The sequence below is a fragment of the Schistocerca gregaria genome, chromosome 11 (genome assembly GCF_023897955.1).
Source record: "Schistocerca gregaria isolate iqSchGreg1 chromosome 11, iqSchGreg1.2, whole genome shotgun sequence".
Lineage (NCBI taxonomy): Eukaryota > Metazoa > Arthropoda > Insecta > Orthoptera > Acrididae > Schistocerca > Schistocerca gregaria.
This window is the reverse complement of record NC_064930.1, coordinates 148,996,592-149,023,251: the sequence shown is the minus strand read 5'-3', so window position 1 is coordinate 149,023,251 and position 26,660 is coordinate 148,996,592. Positions and strand designations below refer to the sequence as shown.

The 26,660-nt window shown below is 44.3% G+C and overlaps 1 protein-coding gene across 4 annotated transcripts in view; it reads left to right on the top strand.

The window, feature by feature from the left end:
* LOC126295476 (tyrosine-protein phosphatase non-receptor type 11-like) overlaps positions 1-26,660 on the top strand; it is a 308,013-nt gene that overhangs the window by 265,071 nt on the left and 16,282 nt on the right. For all 4 annotated transcript variants that reach the window (XM_049988023.1, XM_049988022.1, XM_049988024.1 and 1 more), the window contains 6 exons: positions 1,230-1,377; positions 6,623-6,702; positions 8,734-8,886; positions 12,408-12,698; positions 17,936-18,122; positions 21,363-21,514. In XM_049988023.1, the coding sequence (XP_049843980.1) occupies positions 1,230-1,377; positions 6,623-6,702; positions 8,734-8,886; positions 12,408-12,698; positions 17,936-18,122; positions 21,363-21,514 (1,011 nt within the window). The remainder of the gene's footprint in view (positions 1-1,229; positions 1,378-6,622; positions 6,703-8,733; positions 8,887-12,407; positions 12,699-17,935; positions 18,123-21,362; positions 21,515-26,660) is intronic.

Genomic DNA, 26,660 nt, shown 5'->3' with positions numbered 1-26,660 from the left:
TATTTTCTCCAGGTTGTGTACCTGACTTTGGAAGCAGCCCAACTGTCCCCACATTCTCGTCGTTAAATGAGAGAACTGCACGATAAACGCCCAAACTCGATGCATCTTTACCTACAAATACTGTTTATGGACTTGTAGACCATATGACACTTATGTTATTCATTTGTGTTCTGGAACGACAAGCAATAACTGAATGTAGCACACAAACAGGGCAGTATACTGGGAGCACAAAATATTTTCACAGATCACCAAATTAGGTTTTTGAAGTTCAAGAAGTTGACAGAAGGTGAAAGGGGGGGGGGGGCATGGCGACATGTGGCGCCCTTTAGTAAAATACACTCCAAGGAATGTTTATGAGCAAGATTTTTTACATTTTGCACCGTCAATAAGAGTGCCAACAGACACGAGCAACAAACACTCGGCATAAGAACCGGACGAGACTGTCGAGACGCCGACGTAGCCGCCACCGCCAGCGCGTCACCTGTCGGACAGTACGCGCCCACGTGCCCCGTGCGGTCCGTACGTCAGCTGCTCGCCCTCGTCACTGGACGTCGCTCGTGTTACAGAGCGGCGCCGTCTCTAGTCTTCAAGTATTTCACACACTCCAGTACCACTGAATTCCACTGCTCCATTTGCTTCGATAGATGAAAAACAGGAGGATGTGACATTGTATAAGGACGAAACGAAAGTGTCACAGTTTGTTCATAGTTTCCAATAAAAATTAAAAGCAGCTAATGTGTTGCCAGTGTCTGCATAACATGTCACTGTCTACTTGTAGGCCTCAAAAACAAACAAATTGACACGAAAAATACAGTTCTTAAACCTCTGTTTGACACTTCAGCACTGACTATTCTTAATACCCGCGTAGTGGAATGATGCTCAACTAAAAGATGATTCGGAGTTTCAGAATATTAGAATCGAAAGCGTGACACTGTTAGTGGAAAGCGGCGGACTGGGGAGATGGAGTTTTCTTTAATTTGCTTACTTAATTTAATATTTTGATGCTGTGCATCTCGAAACTGAGGGAGTGAACCTTTCTTGATTTGTATGTTTGTCGCACAGAGTAATAGGAATCAGTTTTTTCGTGACCCAGTTATTTTGAGTGCTCTTGAGAGCCGGTGTAAGTTGGCACCGGAAGAAAGCCACTGTAACGGCCACCAGTGCGCGGAGGTCCGCTCAGAGGCTGACGCGGCGCAGAGAGTGAGGCGAGGCTGCGGCGTGTGTTGCAGAAGGAGAACGGCCAGTCGACGGGCAAGGCCGGCTTCTGGGAGGAGTTCGAGTCGCTGCAGCAGCAGGAGTGCAAGCACCTCTTCTCCCGCAAGGAGGGCCAGAAGCCCGAGAACCGCAACAAGAACCGCTACAAGAACATCCTGCCCTGTGAGTAGCACGCCCCCCTCTCTGGGGGCACAGTCTTCCTCACTTTCGCAACAACGTGTTCACTTCATTCGCGAAATCAACACCAAATGTGTCACCGAGGGTCAGCATTTCACGTGCCATTTAGAACAAAATAATGTTAATACTCGACTTCGATGTTCGGTAAAAAGCTCTCGCATTCTTAGACATAAATTAATAGTAAGACTACATTTGTGTTTGGCTTTCCATTTATTTTATTCGACTGTACATTTTTAACAAATTTCTGTTGCATGTTATAAGCTATTCCAATTTCAAAACCTGATTTTACGGATGAACTGGCAGAACCTGCGCCGTATTACAAGTTCGACAGGCACGCATTGAATTACTGTACGAGCCTGTAATGAACTGAAGTGTTCGTGTGCAGCTGCCGCTGTACGGTGTGTGATCTAAAAGTAATAGCAATTTTCTAATTTCGTGGGACTTACCTATCCGGTTTTCAAAATTTTTATCATCTTGTTGGTACACCTGTACCTCATGTATGTTTGCATTTTGAGCTGTTTGAAATATTCACATTACTGTCGGCAATTGAAAAGGTTACACGTCTTTTTGAATACCCGGCAAACCTTGTCTTTGTAAAAATACGGATCGAAAGATTTGCTTAAAGTTCTGTGTGAAAAATGGAATAAAGTGAAGCACTGCGTTCAGACTGTCGACTGTGGCTTTCGGCGAATCTCGTATGAGTGTGGCAAGAGTTTCCGTCTGGCACAAACATTTGAGAGAGGATCGAGAAGACGTCAAAGACAGGAACCTCCCCGGACGGCCTAGCGCGCCAGTTATAGGCGACAGTGTGGAACAACTACAAAATAATGGTCCCGGAAAATCACCGTCCGAGGCGTTAGTGTATACTCTGAGTCGTGCCGAGCAGTTTTTTTTTTTTTTTTTTTTTTTTTTTTTTTTTTTTTTTTTTTTTCCCGCCTGATTTGGGCACGGGCAAAGTTTGTTTCAAAATCTTTGAATGAATCGAAGACCTCACTCAGGAATTGCGGAATGCAGTCTTACGACGGTCCAGAACTTCTGAAGGCGCTATGACAGGTGACGAAACGAGTGTGTATTGGTTCGATGTCGAAACTGGTGCCCTGTCGCCCCAGTGTGAACTGCCTGAAGAGCCGAGACTGAAAAAAATTTGACAAGTTCGATCATGTGTGAAGGTGGTTCTGGCTGTTTTCTCCTTTTAAAATGGGACAGTGCATCACACGTTCCTACCTTACGGTCATACGATCAATAACGAATGCTACGAGGGCTATCCACAAAGTACATAACGTTTTGGTCTGTGTCCGTCAGGGGCGGAGCTAGCGCGACCACCTCGGTGTCGTGGCATTCCGCCGCTTGGTCTGCATCCTGCCGTGCTAGTCAGGGGTTCGTCCTGTACTCCCTTCAGTTACTGTGACAGTTTGAAATGTCAGCCTTAATTGAAAATGCCGCGAAGTGTGAAGTGCGTCCTGTAATAAGGTTTCTGACTGCAAAAAACTGTTCACCGATAGAGATCTATCGGCAGCTTTGTGACGTGTATGTGGACAACATAATAAAATTTAAAAATGGCCGAACTGACGTTCACCACGAGGAGCCAAGTGGAAGGCCGGGCACAGTTGCCGCCGAACTTGTCGGAAAAGTCGGTGCCGCGGACCGTGGAAACCGTAATTCCACAATAACGGAACTCTCTGTGACTTTTCCACAAACTTCACGAAGTTTGTTGCACGAAATCATTACCGAAAAGCTCGGTTGCCATAAGTTTTGTGCAAGATGGGTACCAAAAATCTTGACACAGATTCACAAAAATCAGCGAATGGCTCCAGCGTTAACGTTTTTGGACGCTTACGAGAAAGATGGCGACTCAAGAAAGATGGCGTCTCATTACTCGATCGCATCGTTACTGGTGACGAAACGTGGGTTAAGCATGTAAACTGCGAGACAAAATTGCAGTCAATGCAGTGGGGGCACACAAATTCGCCCCCAAAACCCAAGAAATGCGTGCAGACAATGTCGGCAAGAAAGGTGACGGCGACTGTTTTTTATGACAGAAAAGGTGCGATTTTTGTGGATTTTCTGGAGAGAGGCACTACTATAAACTGTCAAAGGCATCGCCAAACTCTGCACAACCTCAGAAGAGCAATACAAAACGAGCGCAGGGGAAAGCTGGGCTCAGAGATCTTGCCGATTCACAGCAACGCCCGGGCCCACACAGCAAACGCCGCTCGCTGAGTCCTCGAATCTTTCAAGTGGGAGTTGTTTCCTCGTCCGCCGTACAGTCCCCACCTTGCACCCAGCGGCTCCCACTTATTCCCAGCAACGGACAAGTGGTTGGCTGTGCAGCCTTTTGATGACGACGCACAGCTTCGAGAAGAGGTGACCACGTGGTCGGAGGCGCAGGCGGCCGAATTTTACGACGAAGGAATTTCCGAGCTCGTCCATAGCCACGATAAGTGCCTTAATTTAAATGGAAACTATGTAGAAAAGTAGTATTTAAGTGTGGCTTTCATCTGCACATCATAATAAAAAAATTCCAATACTTCATTTATTCCAAAACGTAATGTACTTTGTGGATAGCCCTCGTACGTACAAGTTGTGTGCCACTTGTGTGAAACTAACCGAAGAAAACCACCAGAACTGTGGCAAAACCACTTGTGGTAATTATATTACAGTAATGCTTCCACTCTACCTCAATACTTCTTCATGATTTTTTTTTTTTCCCGATAGAACACAAAGCCGTTATATTGCGTCAGCCACCATATTGGCCAGACATGGCCCCCTCCAAATTCTTTATATGTCCGAGGCTGAACGGAACCCTGAATGGATGTCATTTTCCCACCACTGTTCGTGGGGAGGGAAACAAAACCAGATCCCTGAAGGAACTGAACACCATAATGAAAAGTGACTTCCAGAAGCCCTTCCAAAATTAGAAAAAGTGCTGACACATGTTATATCTGAGTGTGACTACTTGAAAGGGGAAAAAGTTGATGATGCAGAAATAAAGATTCTCTAGGAAAAATAAAAATGCCCTTTACTTTTTGATCACACCTCATATATATGAAGACATAACAAATTAGTATTACAAGTGTGTTAGTACATCATTTACTTTAGCTATGTTACAGTGACCAACATCTACGACTAAGTAAATATAGAGGGTGGTCCATTGATTGTGACCGGGCCAAATATCTCACGAAATAAGCGCCAAACGAAAAAACTAAAAAAGAACAAAACTCGTCTAGCTTCAAGGGGGAAACCAGATGGCGCTACGGTTGGCCCACTAGATGGCACTGCCATGGGTCAAATGGATAACAGCTGCGTTTTTTAAAATAGGAAACCCCATTTTTTATTACGTATTCGTGTAGTGCGTAAAGTAGTTCGACCACTTCTTACGCTTCATGATAGACGGCACTGTAATAGTCACGAACATATGGCTCACAATTTTAAACGAGCAGTTGGTAACGGGTAGGTGTTTTAAATTAAAACACAGAACGTAGGTACATTTGAACATTTTATTTCCGTTGTTCCAATGTGATACATGTACCTTTGTGAACTTACAATTTCTGAGAACACGTGCTGTTGCAGCGTGATTACCTGTAAATACCACATTAATGCAATAAATGCTCAAAATGATCTCCGTCAACCTCAATGCATTTGGCAGTATGTGTAACGACATTCCTCTCAACGGCGAGTAGTTCGCCTTCCGTAATGCCCACACATGGATTGACAATGCGCTGACGCATGTTGTCACGCGTTGTCGGTGGATCACGGTAGCAAATATCTCCCAAATTTTCCCACAGAATGAAATCCGGGGACGTCAGATCCGGTGAACGTGTGGGCCACGGTACGGTGCCTCGACGACCAATCCCCCTGTCACGAAATATGCTATTCAATACCGCTTCAACCGCACGCGATGTATGTGCCGGACATCCATCGTGTTGGAAGTACATACAGCCGTCGTGGATTTTCCGTTGCCCAGCAGTGCATATTACGCCGGTTTACGTTACCGCTGTCGGTGAATGACCCTTCGTCGCTAAATAGAACGCGTGCAAAATATCTGTCATCGTCCCATAATTTCTCTTGTGCCCAGTGGCAGACCTGTACACGACGTTGAATGTCGTCGCTATGCAATTCCTGGTGCATAGACATACGGTACGGGTGCAATCCATGTTGATGTCGCATTCCCAACACCGACGTTTTTAAGATTCTCGATTCTCGCGCCGTTTGTTTGCTACTGATGTGCGGATTAGCCGCGTCAGCAGCTAAAACACCTGCTTGGCCACCATCGTTTGTTGCAGGTCATGATTGATGTTTCACACATGGCTAGACACTTCCTGTTGCCTTAAAAAACATAACTATCCGGCAAATGGTCCGGACACTTGGCTGATGTCGTCCAGGATACCGAGCAGCATACATAGCACATGTCCGTTTGGCATTTTGATAACAATAGCCATACATCAACACGATATCGACCTTTTCCACAATTGGTAAATGGTGCATTGTAAGACGGGTAATGTACCACGAAGCAAATACTGTCCTCACTGGCGGAATGTTACGTGATACCACGTACTAATACGTCTGTGACTATTAGAGCGCCATCTGTCACAAAACGTAAAAAGTGGTCCAACTAAAACATTCATATTTATTTACGTACTACACGAATATGTAATAAAAAAAATTGTTGTTACTATTTTAAAAAAAAGCAGTTGATATCCGTTTGATGTATGGCAGCTCCATCTAGTGGGCCAACCATAGCAACCATATGCTTTTCCTCTTTCAAGGTAGACGAGTATCGTTCTTTGTAATTTTTTCGTTTGACGCTTATTTCGTGAGATATTTGGCCCGGTCACAATCAATAGACCACCCTGCATACATTAGTAAGAGGCAAAATGTTCTAGGATCTTGTGTTATGAGTCTCATTCTAGCCTTAACAAGTTTATTATAATATCTTCCATGTGATAAAGCAACAAAGCATAAACTGAAATGATACAATGTATTCCACAACTGTTGTAACACAGTCATGGGTTCATGTTACCACAGAACAGACAAAATGGTAAATGTATTTCAGTTTTTGTGGTAACACCTTATTTACTTTACTCTACATGACATTAGTACTTGTTCATTTACTTTACTTTACATTACATTAATACTTGTTCCATATATAAGGAATAGTCACAAAGGACTGGTGGAGGAGTCAGGTAGTGTAAATAAAGTTGTGTAATGAGTGTTTTTCTCCTCCCGGCAGTTGATCACACGCGGGTGAAGCTGAGAGACGTCGATCCGAGTGTCCCCGGATCTGAGTACATAAACGCCAACTACATTCGGGTAAGATGGCAGCTGCCTGCTGTCGTGCTTCCCATCAGGATTTTGTGGAAGGAATATGAGTTGAAGACACGCTTCCTGCTGTTGGTTGCTGCGCCAATCTTTCTTAATTTTCAATTCTCTGTATTTGCATCTTTTTCCCAAAATGTTTCTTTTGATGTACCCTTTATCCTCCTCATTATGCATTATTCATTCATTCTTCTCTCTCTCTCTCTCTCTCTCTCTCTCTCTCTCTCTCTCTCTCTCTCTCTCTCTCTCTCTCTCTCACACACACACACACACACACACACACACACACACACACACACACACACACACACACACACACACACACACACACTTCCTCTCGTCACCCTCATGCTGTGTAAGTCTTTCTCTTGTTTATCTCTGTTCTCTCCTTGCCTCATTATTTCTTTCATTTCACTTTTCTCTGTCACACTCCTTCCCCGCTTCTTTGCCTCCCCTACCTTTCCCTTCTGTCTTATGCTATTCTCTCGTCGCTACCACACTTGACTACACACTTTTGTTCACCACTTCTTTTCATATGTAAATCTGTTTGTTTCAGCATTGCACTGAATCCACAGGCGTACCAATGTGATATGGATCCACCTGCAAAAATACAAAATACAAAATACAAAATCCAGGCTCCTTAGAATAAAATATATAACGTGGCAGTAACTAAAATCATTTTAATTACTGTAGGTGAAATAGAAATTTAATGCAATATGTTGTATAATCCCATGTAACATAAGCAAAGGGATTATTCATCACTATTTTGAGGGTATTGAACAAAATTATTGGTACTGGTGTATGTTACTAAAATTAAATACTTAGAGTGATTGAGGCTCAGTATCGATAAGCTTAGGCATCTGTTGCTTGATGTACTTATAAAAACTCAATGCACTCACTTTGATCTCCAGTGAAACTAACAGTGCAGTGTGCTTTCTTCGATGCAAATCTGTTGACTATTTCAGTGACATCAGCCGATCTAGCCCTTTCACTTTCGATACTGAGGAGGCCGAGTTCACAAAGTCTGTGTGTGTCACAGAATTCTGCAGGTAGTTGTTTATTAGGTTTCAGCTTTGAAAATGAGCCTTGCTTAGAAGAAACAGTAGCAGGAATAGTTAGACAGGTAAAATACTGTGCATAAACTTGCAATGCTAGAAGATAATATTGAATTCTCTATTACTAATAATTTTGCTAAGTCGACTACAGACGTTAATGAGGGTTTTTTAACCTGTTCTGGGACTTCATTGGGTAAATCCTCCTCATACTAATTTTAAAGAATTACTACTGCATTGTGAATCTCTTAATCAGAAGCAGAATTTAGACATTGTGGGAAAATAATTTTTAAGAAATGCTTAACATTACGCGTACACTCAAATCCGCTTTCGAACTGGGATACAATATTGTCCAAACTGCCATTAAGAGTGCTGCTTCTGATTTTGATCCACTAGCACTTGTCCTGACACAATTCACCAAAATTCTTTTTGCTTTTCAAATTCTTTTATTTTGAAACTGCGGTGAAATGCCACGGCCTGTCTGGGTTCGAGTCCTCGCCACAGCACAAATTGTAATTCATCCTTCTATCCTTATTGAAGGTAAAGTCGAAACTCGTACATCTCCAGGAAAATGCAATTCCGTCAGACGAATTGGTCACCTACACCTGAGATACGGGCAGGATTTCCCCATTAAGTACAAAACTGGAGCGCTATTCTAGTGTCTGTGAGTTTCGGCAGTACTGACGATTTGAGGAGGGGAAAATGGGCTGAAGGCGTGAAGCGAAGTTTGTGTGAGGGAGGGCGCCGGACGCGGACGGTCCGTGCGGGTGTGGTAGCCACATTGTTACGCACTTTCTGCTATTTCAGAATAAACGAGCTACTGTCAGCATTTATAATTGCTTCCCGAAATTCTTAAAGGACCTCTCTTTCCTGTCGTGACTGTACGGTACGTCCGTCTGGTCAAAAAAATGTGCAAACATCATTCACTCGTCGAGTTCCAGTCGCTGCAGCCCACTCGACGAACCTGTTGCAGCCGGACGACGAGGCGGGCGACTCGGGGTGCGGGCGGTGCTACATCGCGACGCAGGGCTGCCTGCCGGCCACGACCGGCGACTTCTGGGAGATGGTCTGGCAGGAGAACACGCGCGTCATCGTCATGACGACCAAAGAGGTGGAGCGCGGCAAGGTGCGCACCGCTCGGCCACTCGGCGTGGTGACTCGGGCCCAGAGAACTGGCCTGAACAAAATATTGCCTATTTAAATAATAAATTGTGTGTGTCCTGTCCATCCTCCTCAATTCCTCTCTCCCTTTCCCTCTTCCCTCTCTCTGTGTGCGTGCGTTTGTTTTATCAGTCGTGTGACTGGTTTGATGCGGCCCGCCACAAATTCCTCAACTGAGTAGCACCTGCAATCCACATCCTCAATTTGCCTGCTGCGTGTATTCCAATCTCTCTCTTCCCCTACAGTTATTACTCTCTAAAGCTCTCAGGAGTACCGTGGAAGTCATCCCAGGCACCCCGACACGTGTCCTATCGTCCTGCCCCTTCTCCTTCTCGTTTCCTTCCACACGTTCCTCTCCTCCTCAGGTCAGCGGAGAACCTCTCGTCTCTTTAATTTCGAAAATCCTTCTATAGCGTTACACCTGACACACTTAAATTCTTTTCTTTTCTGGTTTTCCCACAATCCGTCTTTCACTTCCTCACAGTGCTCTGCTCAACACGCACAATCTCAGAAATTTCTTTCTCGGGTTAAGGCTGATGTTTGATACCAGTTTCTTTTGTCGAGGAACACAACCTTTGCCTGTGATGTCCTGCTTTTTAAGTACTCCTTGCTTCGTACACAGTGTTATTTTTATTCCGAAGTACGAGAACAACTTCGTCTTTTTTGTAATCCCCAATTTTGATGTTACGTTTTTCACTATCTCATTTGTGGCACACCTCATTAATTTCTTCTTCCTGTTGTTATCCTCAATCCATAGTGTGTAGACATTAGACCGTTCATTTCATTTATTATGTGTCGACATAATAGTATTATTAGATCGTTGTGTAAGTTCGTAGTGTTTTTGTTTTGCATGTCGGCATTCCAGTTGCTACGGATTTGCTTGTCGATTGTTGTTTTCTTACTTGTGGTTCACGGGTGCTGCTTGAGTTTACATATTGTCACTGTCATTTGCAGATACTCAGTGCAGCTGTGGATTCTAGAAAATGGAGTGTCGAGTCCAAAAATTGAACCGTTTTTGACATATTGTTTTGTTCGAGTTCAGTGGAGGGGTAAAAGCAGCGGAGGCAGCCAGAAACGTACGCACCGTGTGCGGGGACGGTGCCATCAAACAGAGCACGGCAAGAGAATGATTTTCCGGTTTTAAAGAGGACTACTTTGACATTAGTGACTCTCTGCACCGAGGAAGACCTTCGGGATTTTACGAGTATCGTTTAAACGCATTAATCCAGAGTGATCCACGTCAGTGTACTCGAGAACAGAGAAATGTGACGAACTGTGATTGTTGCACTACGGTGGAACGTTTTCATGCAGTGGCAAAGATTCGAAAATTGAGGAGCGTGTGGGTACCACGTGTTCTTAAGCTAAAATCACAAAAATTAGCTAGTGATTCCTGTCCTGTATCGTTTACGGTGATGAGAAATGATTTCCTTGTGCTAACATACGGCTGAGGCCCAAAGAAAACGGCAACTCCACGTACAGAGCCCTGTGCACATCCACAGGCAATAGTGTTGTACATCTGGTGGAACAGCAGCAGTGTGGTTTACTACGAATTGCTTCCCTGAGGTATAACTATCACTGCTTACTTTTACTGTCAACAACCGAGACGTCTTGCAGACGCAATCTGAGAATGACGACCGAGAAGACTGCGTTACGAGATGCTACTCCACGGCAACGCCTACTCACATTCTGCCGGGGTGACAAAAAAAATGCCACGCGGGTGTTGGGTCAGTAAGTAATTTCGCACTCGCCTTGTTAGTCTCACCTCGAATCCTCAGACTTCCATCTTTACCGTTGTCTGGGAGACGAGCTTCAAAGATCGTCCTTCCTGAAGGAAAACGTGCTCCGAACGTGGCTCGACGAATTCTTCACCTCGAACACACACGGTTTTTAGGTTTGGAATTCGAAGTGTCGGCCGACTGTTGTAAGTAGTGAAGGAAAATATAACAGGTGTCCGTAAAGCCTTTTACATCTTCAAACTTTTATTACAATGGCAGTTGTTGAAATATTTTAACAACATTTCTTTTATTGTGATCAGTGTTTATAAAAGTTTTTTTGATAGTGTTGTAATAGAGCTGCATATGGGTGCGTTTAGTTGCACAGAGGACATACCGAGGCGGTACTAGATTTCTTGCCATTTTCGTTGTAGCGTAGTGTCGTCATTGGTCGTCGCAATGGCATTAGGAATCCTTTGCTTCGAATTGGCAGTCTCCAGTATCTGTGTTTGATACACAATATCTTTTACGTGCCCCCATAAAAAAGTCCGAGGAAGTGATATCTGGCGAACGCGGTGGCCGGGGAATTGGCCCGTCTCTCCTGATCTGTGTGCCCGGAAATGTTTCGTCGAGGAACCGACGGACATGCAGTCCCTGACGTGGTGGTGCACCGTCCTGCTGGAAAATGGTAGTCGGTTGAGAGTCGGTCAGTTGTGGTGCTACATATGCAGCCAGAAGATAGAGATAAACGTATGCAGTAATTGTTGACTCGTTGGAGAGAAATGGACCAATTATTCGGTTGCACACGATTCCACACCACACGTTCACTTTTGGACTATCTCGGTGAAGCTCATTAGTCACACGGGGGTGTCCAGATCCCCAGATTCTCACACTGTGTCTGTTCAGTGTCCCAGAAACGTGAAAAGTTGCCTCGTCACCGAAACAAACTCTCTCGAGGAACGCTTCGCCCTCCGATGTGTGTCCCGGCGTGTCGAGTGCAAACTCTGTCCGTTTTGGCTCGTGATTTGGCTCGAGTGTCTGTAACAGTTGCACTTTGTAAGCGTACAGCCATAAGTTCTCATGGAGGACCTTATGCACAGTCGAATGTGGTAGTTGCAACTGTCTGGCAGCACTGCGAACGGACTTCGTAGCTGAATGAGTGGAGACATTTAAAATGCGATCAGTGTATTACTCTGATGTTCTCGGTCAACCGCTCCTTCCTTTATCTGAAACTGTCCTAGTCTTCGTAAAATTTTTGTGCCGTGCACAGATTTAAGGGGACGATGGTAGATCTCTTCCGTACTTCCTTCTGAATTTCATCGAGTCTGAACATATTTTGTGTCTCTAAACTGGGACACACATTGTGCCTTTTCTTGAGGAGTTCCCATTTTATAGAGGTTCAGTTCCTTCCATCGACACAGTATGTATAATAACTTTATTTTCTATAAAAACTTTAGTAAACAGTGATTACAGTAAAAGAAATTTTGTTAAAATATTTTGACAACTGCCGTTGTAATGAAATTTTGAAGTTGTAAAGGGACTTTATGGACACACTGTATTATTGACGAGTGAGGTCTCTGTTATGTGTATCTGTTGTGATTATTAAACTTACAGAAAGACACTACAAACTTATGTACTGACCTAATACTTTTTGAATGAGGCAGGAAAAGTAACATTCAAATTATTCTCGTGCCAGTTTTGTACACTCCTTATGTTACTCAGATGCGGAAGATTTCACTGCACAAGATTTCACTGCACCTGCTCGCATCCACAGAACAAGTGCGTGCGCTACTGGCCGGAGGAGGGGCAGAGCAAGGACTTCGGTCGCGTGCGCGTCCGCAACCTGTCGGAGTCGTCGACGGCCGACTACACACTGCGCGAGTTCGCAGTGTCGCGCCTGCCCCCGCAACCCCAGCCGGCGCCCCTGCAGGCTCCGGACGGCGGCGGGGGCGGTGACGTCACTGATTCCGGCTCGTCCGGCGGGGGCAGCGGTCAGCGCCTGCAGCAGAGTCAGCTCGTGGCGGCCGTCGGCGACGAGCGTAAAGTGTACCACTACCACTTCCAGGTACGTGCTCGTGGGTGTCTGGTCTCTAATGTAAATGTACTGCCCCATTTTAAATATTGTGAAAAATTTAATTTGGAGCCACATGTCTCTCTCTCTCTCTCTCTCTCTCTCTCTCTCTCCCTCCTCCTTTTTCTTCTTCTTCTTCTTCTTCTTCTTCTTCATTAGTGTGGGGTGGGGGCAATGTGCATGTTGATTAAGCAGGCCCATTCTCCTTAACTCAAAGGAATTAAATGACTCAGAATTTCACAATTCTTTGACTTATTCATTCAAAGTGCTGCCAGATATTTTCCCATTTTCATGGTAGAAGTCTTTTGGGAAAAAAAAGAGTGTCATAAAAATTAAGCAAACTAAAAGTAAAGACTATGGAGACTGTAGCAGCCCTTTTTCTGTTTTCGCTTTTTTGTCTAATAGGTGAAAGTTTGATTTTATTTTTTTTCACATTGACTGTCATTGAAGGGTTTTACTTTTATTTAATATTGTCCTGGTTAAGCATCAGTTTGATTACTTTTAAAACCCAATGTTAAATGTGGGTCACTACAAGTACAGTTTTCCCAACTCTGAAAGGAAAAAACCTTTAGTAGCTGTACTACCAATGTTTACAGACGACAATACTTTAACCTTTCATCCAATTGTTTTAGTTGCGACTCGCTAGTTTGTTCTTGGCATAGATCACGTAACCTTAACGTTTATTAATCTAAGTTAAATTATTGTTCAAGACTTGTATTATGTTTAAAATTAACGACGTCGTTTTTTTGACAAGAATTATTAATAAATAGGTTCACTCATACGATCTCATCCAAAGAAGTTCTTAAATTAGATGACTAAGTAGGATTCCTGCTAGTATCAAAGATGTTAGATAATATCCTGTCACTTTCGGTAAATAAGTAATTTCTATTTAATATCCACAAACTGTCATTAACTATGATCACTAGTTGAGTGAAGTTAAAATTTCCCACTACCACAATCCGGCTAAAATTCTCAGTTCAGTAAAGCGTTTAAATATTCACACGAATTGACATTAAGGACAAAGAGATCACTACTTGCCTTGCTGTTTATCTAACCTGAGAAATGTCCAAATTAGTCTTGAATTGACAATCCTCAAAAACAACCTCGTCACGATCTATTCTTGTTCCCTGTTTAATAAAGTACCAATTGTTGTTCTCTAAAGCTGTACATCCCAAATAACTTCCAAACTAGAACAGACTAGAGGCTGGAGTACCTTAATTACAACATATGGAAACACTATCTTTGGTGTCCCAGACCTACGTTCTATGACTGTAATATTGATTTTCTTAGGTATTGGAATAACTAATATTTTAATATTGTCTACTGCTTTTTCCCCCTTCCCATGTTTCTAAAATTTATAATTAAATTTTCCTTTTCATTTCTTTAGCTTTCTATACTAGATAGTTCCACCTATTTATTTTTTATTTATTTTTTGTAATTACTACTTGTGGAGGGACTTGGGTCATTTTGTGAAGGAGATGGGAGCCGATCTGCGAGGTTAGCAGGTGACGGCACTGTCTTCCTCACCCCTCCTCAATTCTGTCTCAAAACTTTCTGCCTCAGAAACCTCACAGTTGACGTCTCTTTCCATTTTACTGACTGCCTCGCGACTGCTCGTAACCTTTCTCCGTCACCGATTGCCTACGCATATGACGACGATTGTGTGATCGTAGTAGGAATGGAAAATTAAGCCCATCATTTCCAAAACGATAATTGATTACGAGCAAAAGTGTACAAGCTACTTCTACAAATAACTGACTCCAACTTCTGATTGCACAATTTGTGGAGGATTATTATAAAGTTGTGCAAACCACGCACAACAGAGCCCACAAAAAGCACCACGACATTTTTCAGTAATCCGTACAGGGTGGTGATTCTTATGGAAAACGTGGAATTCTCAGGAAATTACGTTATACCTGAAAAAATCTGGGGAATCTCATTAAGTCTGAGGGGATTCTGTGTTTTTAAGTGAGTCTTGGAATTTGATGTTATTGAGTTTTCTAAATCACAAATTTTAAAGAACTTAATATTTCAGAGTATGTTAATTATATGAATATTATTCCGTACAAATTATACAAGTTTAACAGCCAAAATATCTTGGCCGAGAGGAAACAAATGTGGTTATTGTGATATCCCCCAGCACTTATTGTCAATTACACAGGCAAATGATTTTTTTAAAACCTTTTTTTTTACTTTGACAGCTGATCTTTACACATTTTTATGAGCTGAATCCAAATCTAGCCTTAATTTTTTTGTATCACCCATAGATTTCAAACAATATACTTTTTATTATATAATATAAAAATCGTATGCTTTACGGTAAACGGAGAAATCAATGAAACACTTTGTTACAACATAAGCATGGTTTGCCCCTATTTACAGTAAGCTACTTAAAACAATGATATGTGTTAATAGAGGTTTCACTTGTCAGCTGGAAATGGTTTGTATTTGCTTTCTCTTCTTTCTTCGAAGCTGCTCGTGTAGCTTTTTCTGCGGTGAGTCGCTTGCTGAATTTCTCATTGAAGTGAGCAGCAGTACTCCCCCATCGTGTTGGTGTTTAATGTCCTGGTGAAAACGCTCCCCTTGCTCCTCACTAACACCTCCCACATTGTCAGAGAAGTAATCGAGGTGACTGTTCAGAAAGTGAACTTTCAGGCTCATTAAACATCCTAAAGTTTTAAACTTCTTTAACATAGTAGCTGTAATAGAAATATATTCTGCATCTTTTTCGTGTCCTAAGAACTTTGTAACAACTTGCTTCAATGATATCCATGACCTTTTCACATTTAAGGTCATTGTGGATACAAAATTAACATCGTACATCAATTTTTGTAATGTCAGGTCCAACAAAGATGCCTTCTTTTCGTTTAGCTTCTGAAAGGTGTGGAAACTTTTGGCAGATATACTTAAATCGTGGTCCATCCTTGGGCAAAGCCTTTACAGACAGTTTCATTGGGTCTGACTTTATATGTACAGGTGGTAGGAGTACGGTTTTTGGATCTACGAGGTTTCTGCGTAGAATGTACTTCTCGCCACGTTTTAGACTCCCTCACAGGCCAGTTCTTTCTGCACCAGTGTTCATCCCTGGCTGTACTGTCCCATTCACACAAGAATCATGGTAATTTGTTAAAGCCACCTTGCTGACCGAGGAGCATGCGTGTTACTTTTAGATCGCCACATACCATCTGACCGTGAGCAGAATAGCCTATTTTATTTATCAATATTTCTAGGCTTTCATAGCTTTCTTTCATATGTACAGAATGTCCAATAGGTGTAGATGCATACATGTTACCATTGTGTAATAAAACAGCCTTTAAACTAGTTTTGGATGAATTAATAAACAGCCTCTAGTTGGAAACTTATTACATATTCGGGTCACTGTTTTTTTTATAACAACATTGCAGCTTGTGAAAAAATTTGAAGTTAGGGGGAAAAAAAACAGTATTTTTGCAGTCACTTTTAGCAGTACAAAATTAGATGGTACGCAAGAAAAATGTGTATCACAACTGTGTTACGTGGTGCCATTTGAAATGCATTGTGGAATATTGCCGGCTGGCTTTTTTTCTCGTGATCTTCAGTCAATGTAGATGTACCAGGTACTATGATTTTTTTTTTACAATCTAAGTGGTTGCCTGTCAGAGGTTCACAGATTTGTTGCTGTTGCGAACTGGAGTCGAGCTCACGGCTGGAGGCTATACGTACCGTCACCCCGATGTCCGAGGGCTTTTCCTTGGTCTTTGTCACTGTGGTACTCCCCTTGTTATACACAGTGGTGATTCACTGCAGGACAAGAATCCGGGATCTGTTCACGTTAAGGCTTTCTTTTTTCTCATTAAAAATTATTGTTAAGTTTCTGGATTTCTGTGGCTTCCCAAACGAATGGGCGCGACAGATCCCCACAGGGAGAACCCAGATGTTGGTGGATTTTATTCTGTGGTGAGCCTCTCAGTACACGTGCATTGCTGAGGCGGATTCCTCCACCTGTCCCAGCCTGCTTCAAAAATGGAATTTGCGATGCGTACAGTATAATTTCCAAGACTTATATGCTCCGTTTCACCGAGAAAGTTGAGTTCATCATCAGTTTATCCTGATATTTAAAGTTGAAACTGTTGTCTGCTGTAATCTTCTCCTCTCTCTAAACCTTATAGTTTTTACGAAACCGGAATAAAAGTCGCTAATGGTTTTTTTCGGGCTCAGAGTGCCTCTCTGACAATTGCTCAGTCCTCAGATTTTGTTGCCTCCTAGGTCGACCTCTTCTTTCTCGACACTCTGTTTGGGAACGGTTCACCCGTTCCTGCAAAGATTGTCAGATAGTGGCACCGCTCCTATTCCGACATTGAGCAGTTAGCCAATTATTGCTGCTGGCTACTTTTGAGGCTGACTATTCTTCCTCTCACAAATGCTTACATCTGTGTATATTGTTCGCACACCTCTCTGCTAGGTGTAGTCACTGTCCAGCTGAGTACGCCGAGTGAAATTCACAAACACTTCATCCTGTATTATCGACACGTCCTCCGTTTACCGTCGTTATTAACTGCGGGTGAAGTTGCGGTGCCGCATCATGTACTTATCTGTGAGCTGCCAAAGTTTACAGTTTCGCATTTTCCGTCAATACCCGGACGAATATCGGTCTCCAACCAATTTGCACAGCTCCTTCTCTGCGTGTCATTTTTTGTTAGAGCATATACGTCCAGTTTGATTGGCCACTTCGGGGATGTAAGGCAGAAAGGCCACATCTGACATTTCTCCTTCGGGTGTGACTAGAAATTCGTAAACGTAACGATAGTATTGACGAGGGAGGGTAAAGCTTCGAGGTAAACGGATCCCCGATCCTGTGCCCTGTCGAGTAATTATCGCAGATAGCGAGGGGAGAACACCGGCAGTAACGACCGGGAAAGGCTCTCGGGTGTCGGCACGACAAGTACGTACGCCCTCCGGCCCCGGGCTCGACTCCGGTCTGCCGCCGGCAGTGTCGGGTGAACTTTCGACCGGCCAGCCTGTTGTGCTGAGGAAATCGTTTGACAAATTTTGGGCAAAGATCCCGAGACAAAAACCGGCAGTGTTAACTGGCGACCGCAAAAGTCGACAATTTCGCGCGTTGCAGAATACGTCGGTATGTCCCGTAAATAGTGAATTGACTGTAACTAGACACGCCCCGAGTAGATTTTTGAGCAGACTGGTGCGGTGTACGATAAAATTACGTCCGTAACGGGCGCGTGTCGCTGTTGCAGGCGTGGCCGGACCACGGCGTGCCGTCGGACCCGGGCTGCGTGCTCAACTTTCTGCACGACGTGAACGCCCGGCAGGAGAGCTGCGGCGCGGGCGCGGGGCCCGTCCTCGTCCACTGCAGCGCCGGCATCGGCCGCACCGGCACCTTCATCGTCATCGACATCATCCTCGACCAGATCAAGCGCCAAGGTCGGTGGCGGACGCTGCCGGCGTTCTCGCACTTCCCGCAACGTTCTCCCGTAATCGGTAGAGGGCGGATTGGCGTGCGCCGGTAGTGACAGACGGATGTGCTTTTGTCTGCAAAATTATCAGAAATATGTAGTACTGTGTGTGGGGCTGTTGGCATACGGTAGGGGATAGTTGTCCACCTGTGTGGGGCAGTTGCCCCACAATATGGGGGCAGTGCTTCGTGTTGTTACCTGTGCAGAAGTACACCCTTCAAAAAAATGTATCAGGTGGACTTAAGAAATTGGTCCCCTCTGATTTTCTTCGTATTTAAGAGATTTGAAGGTCAGTGTCTAGACATCAATTTCCTAAACCACTAGAAAGCAGAACTTTCAAAAACACTTAAAAAAAAAGTAGGTTTTGAGCATTAAAAGGTTTCCAGCTTGTGGTAAGTATAATATGCTTGACTTGCGTAGTGTTGAAAGAATTGTTGGCTCTTATTGTGTAGCATGTAAGTTGTGTGTGTGTGTGTGTGTGTGTGTGTGTGTGTGTGTGTGTGTGTGTGTGTATTGTTGACAAGGGCTTTAATGACCAAAAGCTGTAATTGTGAGAATCTAAATGATTAATGGAAAATCTCATATAAAGAGATGAGGGGGGGCTGGCCAGTACTTACCTCAGCTCAGTTCAGCCGATAGATACACAAAACGGAACAGAAAATTTACGTTCCTGGCTTTTAGAACTTCCTTAGTCAGGGAGGAGAGAGACGAAAAAAGGGGAAGAAGGGAAAGTGGATTCAGTTACTCCCAACCCAGGTTATGAAGCGACGGGGGAAAGGTAAACAGGGAGGCTAGCAAAAAAATGGACAGAGCTTTTTTTTATTTTTCATTTTTTACATTTTTTGCTAGCCTCCCTGTTTACCTTTCCCCCGCCGCTTCATAACCCGAGTTGTGAGTAAATGAATCCACTTTCCCTTCTCCCCCTTTTTTCCCCGCTCACCCCCCTGACGAAGGAACAAAGTTCCGAAAGCTAGGAACGTAAATTTTCTGTTCTGTTTTGTGTATCTAGCGGCTTTACTGAATTGTGAGAATCTTTTTGTTCTGCCTATGTGTAACTCGGCTTTTTCGCTATATGGTGAGGAGCAACTTTCTTGCACAAATATTTTTACATTCCATCCTGGATTTTCCCTTGTTTAATTAACGAATATAGTATCGTAATCTTTTAATACAAATAACGTATTTTTGTTTTCAGTCAGTAATCACATTAAAATAATTTAAAACTGACACATACTTGTGAAATGATTTATTGTTAATTGAAAGAAATTGTGTGCATAATTAATACTGTTCAATCTCCAGACAAGAAAAAGCATTTCGGTTTCTGTTTGACGTTTCACATTTTTTCTTTTGACGAGTAGCAATCTGTTCTTTGCATAATATTGTCACGGTACCAAATACGTGTTTGAAAACCCACATTCTCACGCAATTGGTAGTTAAAAGTAAAATGTTTTACTTTTATGAAAAACTTGTTGTTCAGTATGTGTTTGTTAACATTTCAGTTTCATAGTAAATACTGAATTTATTAATAAAAGAGAAAAAAAAGTTGCTGCTAGTGGGAATTGATGCAAGGACGTCACAATTTCTGCACTTCTACAATACACATTCAGCTACTAGTGACTGTTTCTGTACAGTGTGATGAGTAACAGCATTTGGAAATCTTGCAATTTGCAGAGCATTTTTAAACTTTTGTAATTTTTTTAAATTGTGTCACACTTCTTTAGGAAATTGATGACCAGGCTTTGAGGTTCAGATCCTGCAGGTGTGGAGAAAACCTAAGAGGTTCTGCTACATCTCACGATTGCTTCTCCCAGTACTGATTTTCATCCCATTTCGTGTTTGTCTACTTGTCTTCCTCTGGGTTTGGATCTGTGTCCTGCCGACTCCCATTCTGTCACTGTGCCCGTACGTTCTCAGTCTCCTACGCTATCTCGCACGAGCTCCTCTTTCGTTCTTTCTTTCACCGTCTCTTACCTTACTCTGTCCATTCCTGTAAGTCGTATTCTGCTTACTCGAAATTTCATCTGCGAGCACCTATCCCGGTCACCCGTATTTCCTTCGTCGCCTACTTTGTACGCGATGCGTACGTGAGTACCGGAGCGTAATACGCTCGGTATAATGTTTCGTAGCTTTTTGGCGGTGTGTCCTTGCTTCGTACTAGGCTTCTTACGATCTGCCACATCTTCACCTTTCACTATCTCCGTATAACTTCTCCCGCTGTCTTCTGACGTGGTGCCCAGGCACTCCGATTTTTCCACTTTCTGTCGCACTTGTCCTCCAATACTTATGCTTGTCGCTACTCTCCCGTTATTCTTCACGACCGGCCCGTATAACCACACGTGTTGCAGCACCACTTCCACGACGGGGAGCCGTCCGATCGTCCCTCGGGATCGACTACGAGAGTCGACGTGCGGCCACCTTCGGTGTGGTGTGCGGGTGGTTCCCTCTGTCCCACTAGTCGACTACCGGGCTGCTACTGAAGTCCCGCCTCACTTACATAATTCACAAGCATTTAGAAAACCTTCATTCACTGTCACACGGATAACACTACGTGTAGTCAGTTGAGGGTATATATAATCCGTCCTGGGGGTAGATGGGGTGGTTACGAGAATGGAATCTGGCCTCCCCTTAAATTAATTGTGCCAAATTCATTAATAACCGTGTCGACTCTGCTCCCGTGTGGGACAGAGGCACGAGCAAATGGTGTCGCAGTCGCCTCACACTTCTTGTGTCACCTGGCCTATTTATCTGTTAGGACCAGTCTGTTTTCTCTTCTACACTTTGACACAACTCTCACTTCCCTTCTTTTCGAACTACACCGGTGGGCGAGACTCGAGGGCGAAACTCACCTTCACACGTCGTCACTTACAAGGAAACTAGCTCAGTGAAACTTTCAGAGTACATTAAAAGGACAGCTACACTATAGTGTAGAAGGTAACCGAAAGAAGAGATCGGTGTACGGGGTGGCGGCAGGAAGGGCATCCGGCTACCCGCTCGCACTAACTTCGCCAAATTCCGTAGTAACGGGGCCGACCCCGCTGTCAAGTGGGACAGAGGGCCAAATGATATTTCTTTATATGACTCTAGCATAATTTCAAATGTGTTTTCACGAATGTGTGGAAATGGAATTTTTTCACGTTACATTACAAAAACAGTTCATTATATGTTTTCCTTTCTAAGGAGTTGAGGTACGTGTCTTTTTGCCACACCGCAGGGCTGGACTGCGAGATCGACATCCAGCGGACGATCCAGATGGTGCGGGCGCAGCGCTCGGGCATGGTGCAGACGGAGGCGCAGTACAAGTTTGTCTACCTCGCCGTGCAGCACTACATCGAGACGGTGCGCCAGCGCGCCCAGGCCGAGCAGGTGTGTGTCTCCCGACGTGACCGCCTTACGGTCGGTCGGCTAATAAACTTCGCGACATAAACAAATTGGCTAACTTAATAGTGAGTTGCTGTCAATTCGAGTAAACTTTACGGGGCTGACTACTGAGCTCTCATGACAGTCATTTCCACCACGTTGCAGAAATTGTACGTCGGGGTGCTTAATCCGTTTGCAGGTAGTCCTGAGAACTCGACATTTGAGGATCTGACGTTTTAAATAAAAGTCGAAAGCTAACTCTGGAAAATCTTTGTTTAGAACCTCGACGCGACCTGAATTTTTTTTATTGCTTAACATACTGCACTACTAATACCCTTTTCTGGCAATACTTGTTCATTTGGGCACATTGTTTGCAAAATAGATTTATGAAATTACAATTACAAACTTATATTACAGTTTTGAAGTAAACAAATGTTTGTTTATAACAGATATAGTTTCAAATATTGGTTTTTAGGTTTTGAGATGGAGATAAAGTAATGAAATGTAGTTAACAATACTTGACCCAAAATCACATATTTCTTGTTAAGTACTGAATAACTTTTTGTGCTAACATAAATTGGAGAGGTTTCTAGTCTGTGGAATTTCTTTTGTCAGAATCTCAAAAAGGTCATTCGTTTATATCACAAATTTATCAAAGGCTTAATTACAAAATTAATTACAGGCATTCTGAGTCTTGTATCTATTATAACACTCTTTCCTAGGGTACTACGTGAAATTAATTACGTCTCGTGTTGTGAAACATTTTGAATAGTCAATTCGGCTTTATGTGAAATAATCAAATTTCAGTGATTAATTTGCTAGTTAGTCACAAGGTGGAATTTGATGCTAACATTTCCAGGACATCTTCACTTGTTGTTTTCAACAGTTATATAATTAGTTTTTCAATAACTTTTATCAGATTGATGATTTTGAAATAATCCATTACTGGTAATAGCAGATTCTGGCTAATTACTTTTACTCTGCAGCCTGGTAAGCCAATTAATTATACTATATTGTCTACATAATGTATGCATTAACATCTGATCGCAAATTATGAAGAAAAAGGTGTTTCATTACATACTGCATTCTGTGTAATGTGGTATACCGAAAAGCTATCTCGGACGGTATCGAACAGTTCGTAAAGTGCCCTTCACAATGTCCTGTTACGTGTGCGCCTGCCCGCAACTCGGCAACTTACTCTCGACAAGTGCAGCTGCCGATCGAGGAGAAAATTTCTGTTGCTGTTCGGGGATATTTTCTGAATACTTTGGTATAAGGCACCTTTTGTCTCTACCACCTCATAACAGATCGATCGCATTTCACTCGATTTCTCACCCGTATCGATCCTCGTATCTGTGTGGCCCTGTAAATATCTGCACGACATCGTGGATGTCGAAGGTGTGAACTGTGCGTCTCGTTCGGAACCGGACTTGTCCCGCTCACGTACAGTAGTTCCCGTTTATAATTGTACCCTTCACGCTTGGGCCCACATTCGCCAGTCGTCAGTTCTGTCTCGGGTTTGTTTTTTCTGCCACTGTGAGTCGTACACCGACACTGGTACGGGCAGTACTGCGGAGAGGTTTACCGGTGGAAAGTCGTCCGACACGTACCACGTCTACAGGTTCACCGAATGCCGCGGGAGAGCGAGCCGACGACCGTACGCCAGTCTGTTCCCGCAGTGAGGGCGACCGCGCAACGCTGCTTTCGCATCTGTCCGAGGACGGTTACATTACTCTGTGTTTGCTGTACATTTTGGTTATCGCATATTCTGTGTAAGGGGTATTTTCACAGAAATGATGGCAGTGAGGTAACAGAGTGAATAAATCGATATACATTAGTCTCTGTAATGAGGCATCGGACCCCTTACTCCGAAATAAAACGAAGATATTTCTCGGTGCACTCGAGAATTTATCAGTAGAGTTTGGGTGTACCCCGTATATTTTGCTAATGTTTTTTGTCAGTGTGGAGCAGTGTCACATCGCGCGCACTCTTCCCGATTGTCATTCTCGAAATGTGTCTGCGAGGTATCTCGGTTGCCGACAGTAAATGTCGGCAGTGCCGGTTACACCTCGGGGAAGCCGATTCGTAGTACACTGGGCTGCTACTGTTCCACCAGAAGCACAGTACATTCTTCAGTGGATGCGTGCGGATCTATTTACGGGGCTCCTCAAGTTAGCATAAAGAGACCATTTCACGTTAGCAGTAACGATACAGGGTAGGAGCAGTCGGTGTCATTGACGAGACGGTCGATTACGAGCGAGTGTAGGTGCACGTACGCCCTCCTGCTGACGTTTGTGACACCGGGTTAGTGTGTGCAGTACCCGTACAACCGATTTTTGAATGTTCCCCGCACGTGCAAATGTCACGCAGTGCTGGAATGATCGCAGTTCGTCACATTTGCCAGTTTTCTAGTACACCGACGTGGATCGTTGCGGATTAATCCTTTGAAACAATTTTTGTCAGACTCTGAATGTGGAGAGTCACTAATGTCAAAACGGTCCTCCTTCAAAACAGAAAACCATTTTATAGCCGTGTCGTGCCCAGTGGTATTATCCTCGAACACAGCGCAAATGTTCCTGGCGGTCCCTCTTGCTGTCACCCTTCTGTTGCATGTGAACAGCAGAGAATATGAGAAATGTTCAGATTTCTCCACTCATCGCTCTACTTTCTGGTGTCCACTGCTCCGACTGCTCCCTCCGTGCCACAGAATGACAGTATGTATACTCGGACAGCAACTGTCAACTACAAATAAAGAATGACAGTCGATAGAAAACCTGCAGCAACCAGAATAGCAATGTGCAAAACAAAAACACACTTCTTTCTATCCAGTATTAGGCCTTGTGGCCTGTTGTGGGCTCAGTCCTTCTCCCTGCTGGTATCTCGTTTACCTGTGGGTCAATATTTGCGGCTTTTCCAAAGGATGCGGCCAGTGCTCTCTCTGAGACGTTCTCTACTGCGTAGGGAAATACTTTTACTTTGCGGTCCTTAAGGACGCCATCAGTTCTTTTCCTCTCCTGTGCACTGCAGCCAGCTGCTCTCCTCGTGAACTCGTCGGCCTCCACCCCTCATCTCCACGGAATGTTCTCTCTCTGCTGCCGAACGAGGTGGTGGGTTTGGCTGTGCCACTGTACGGTCGTGTCACGAGAACGGGAGATCTCTGAAGGTGCCGTTTATTAGCCCCGTCAAAATTGTTATTTTGTGTCGCGTACAATTTTCTCGAACAGAGTCGGTGTCACGCCCCAGGTATTCGAATGCCGATTCTCGCCCGAGGGCCTCGTCGCGTACTGAAATTACGGTTATCCGGCGGTCTTTCCCGTCGGAGGCCGTAACACCATTTTCGTCGAGGGAGGTGTGCACGTTCTACGTTTTTGCTATTGCGAGTAGGATGTATACCGATGTCTGCGGATCGTCCTCGGGTTCTGCTAAAAGAAGCTGCTCGTCTGCAAACAGTAGAGTTGTGCAGGTAAACTCGTCCGTCCTCTTCGATTCTGTGACGGAGATCGTGCCTCCGTCCGCTATTAATTTTCTTAATGTACGAGATGTGTCAAACCTTTCGGGTCGAATCGAAACTGGTGATATAGTGGGTTTACGACTGATTATATTGAGGTACAGAATCGGTGGTCGGAAATGCATATTTATTGTGTTACGGATATAACAGTGTGCACCACATAACGAAAATGCGGACTGCCAGTCCGAATGTGTGTGCACGACAATAGCACACACCCACGACTGCCGTAGAGACGTGCAGTACGTGACAGAGTTCTCAGAACGCACCGCACCGGTGCACTCACCTGTGCCGCAAGCACACTACTGTCCCCGGTGCCAGGTATCCGTCGTGTCGGACGACTCGTGTAGAACTAGGTGCGTCACTGACACACATGCGGTCGAAATATCGCTGTGACCCACGTAGCTGCCGTGCAGTGTACGCTGTGTATCTTCGTAAGAAAATATATTAAAAACAAAGATTCCAAGACTTACCAAGCGGGAAAGCGCCGGTAGACAGGCACAATAAATAAAACACACACACAGAATTTCTAGCTTTCGCAACCGACGGTTGCTTCTTCAGGAAAGAGGGAAGGAGAGGGAAAGACGAAAGGATGTGGGTTTTAAGGGAGAGGGTAAGGATTCATTCCAATCCCGGGAGCGGAAATACTTACCTTGGGGGAAAAAAGGACAGGTATACGCGCGCGCGCTCAAACACACAAACACACACACACACACACACACACACACACACACACACACACACACATTTGTAAAGGTAATGAGTTCGGGCAGAGATGTCAGTCGAGGCGGAAGTACAGAGGCAAAGAAGTTGTTGAAAGACAGGTGAGGTATGAGCGGCGGCAACTTGAAATTAGCAGAGATTGAGGCCTGGCAGATAACGAGAAGAGAGGATATACTGAAGGGCAAGTTCCCATCTCCGGAGTTCTGACAGGTTGGTGTTAGTGGGAAGTATCCAGATAACCCGGACGGTGTAACACTGTGGCGAGATGTGCTGGCCGTGCACCGAGGCTGTTTAGCCACAGGGTGATCCTCATTACCAACAAACACTGTCTGCCTGTGTCCATTCATGCGGATGGACAGTTTGTTGCTGGTCATTCCCACAAAGGAAGCTTTACAGTGTAGGCAGGTCAGTTGGTAAATCACGTGGGTGCTTTCACACGTGGCTCTGCCTTTGATCGTGTACACCTTCCGGGTTACAGGACTGGAGTAGGTGGTGCTGGGAGGGTGCATAGGGCAGGTTTTACACCGGGGGCGTTTACAAGGGTAGGAGCCAGAGGGTAGGGAAGGTGGTTTGGGGATTTCATAGGGACGAACTGAGAGGTTGCGAAGGTTAGGTGGACGACGGAAATACACTCTTGGTGGAGTGGGGAGGATTTCATGAAGGATGGATCTCATTATGGGGCAGGATTTTAGGAAGTCGTATCCCTGCTGGTGAGCCACATTCAGAGTCTGATCCAGTCCCGGGAAGTATCCTGTCACAAGTGGGGCACTTTTAGGGTTCTTCTGTGAGAGGTTCTGGGTTTGAGGGGATGAGGAAATGGCTCTGGTTATTTGCTTCTGTACCAGGTCGGGGGGGTAGTTGCGGGATGCGAAAGCTATTTTCAGGTTGTTGGTGTAATGATTCAGGGGTTCAGGACTGGAGCAG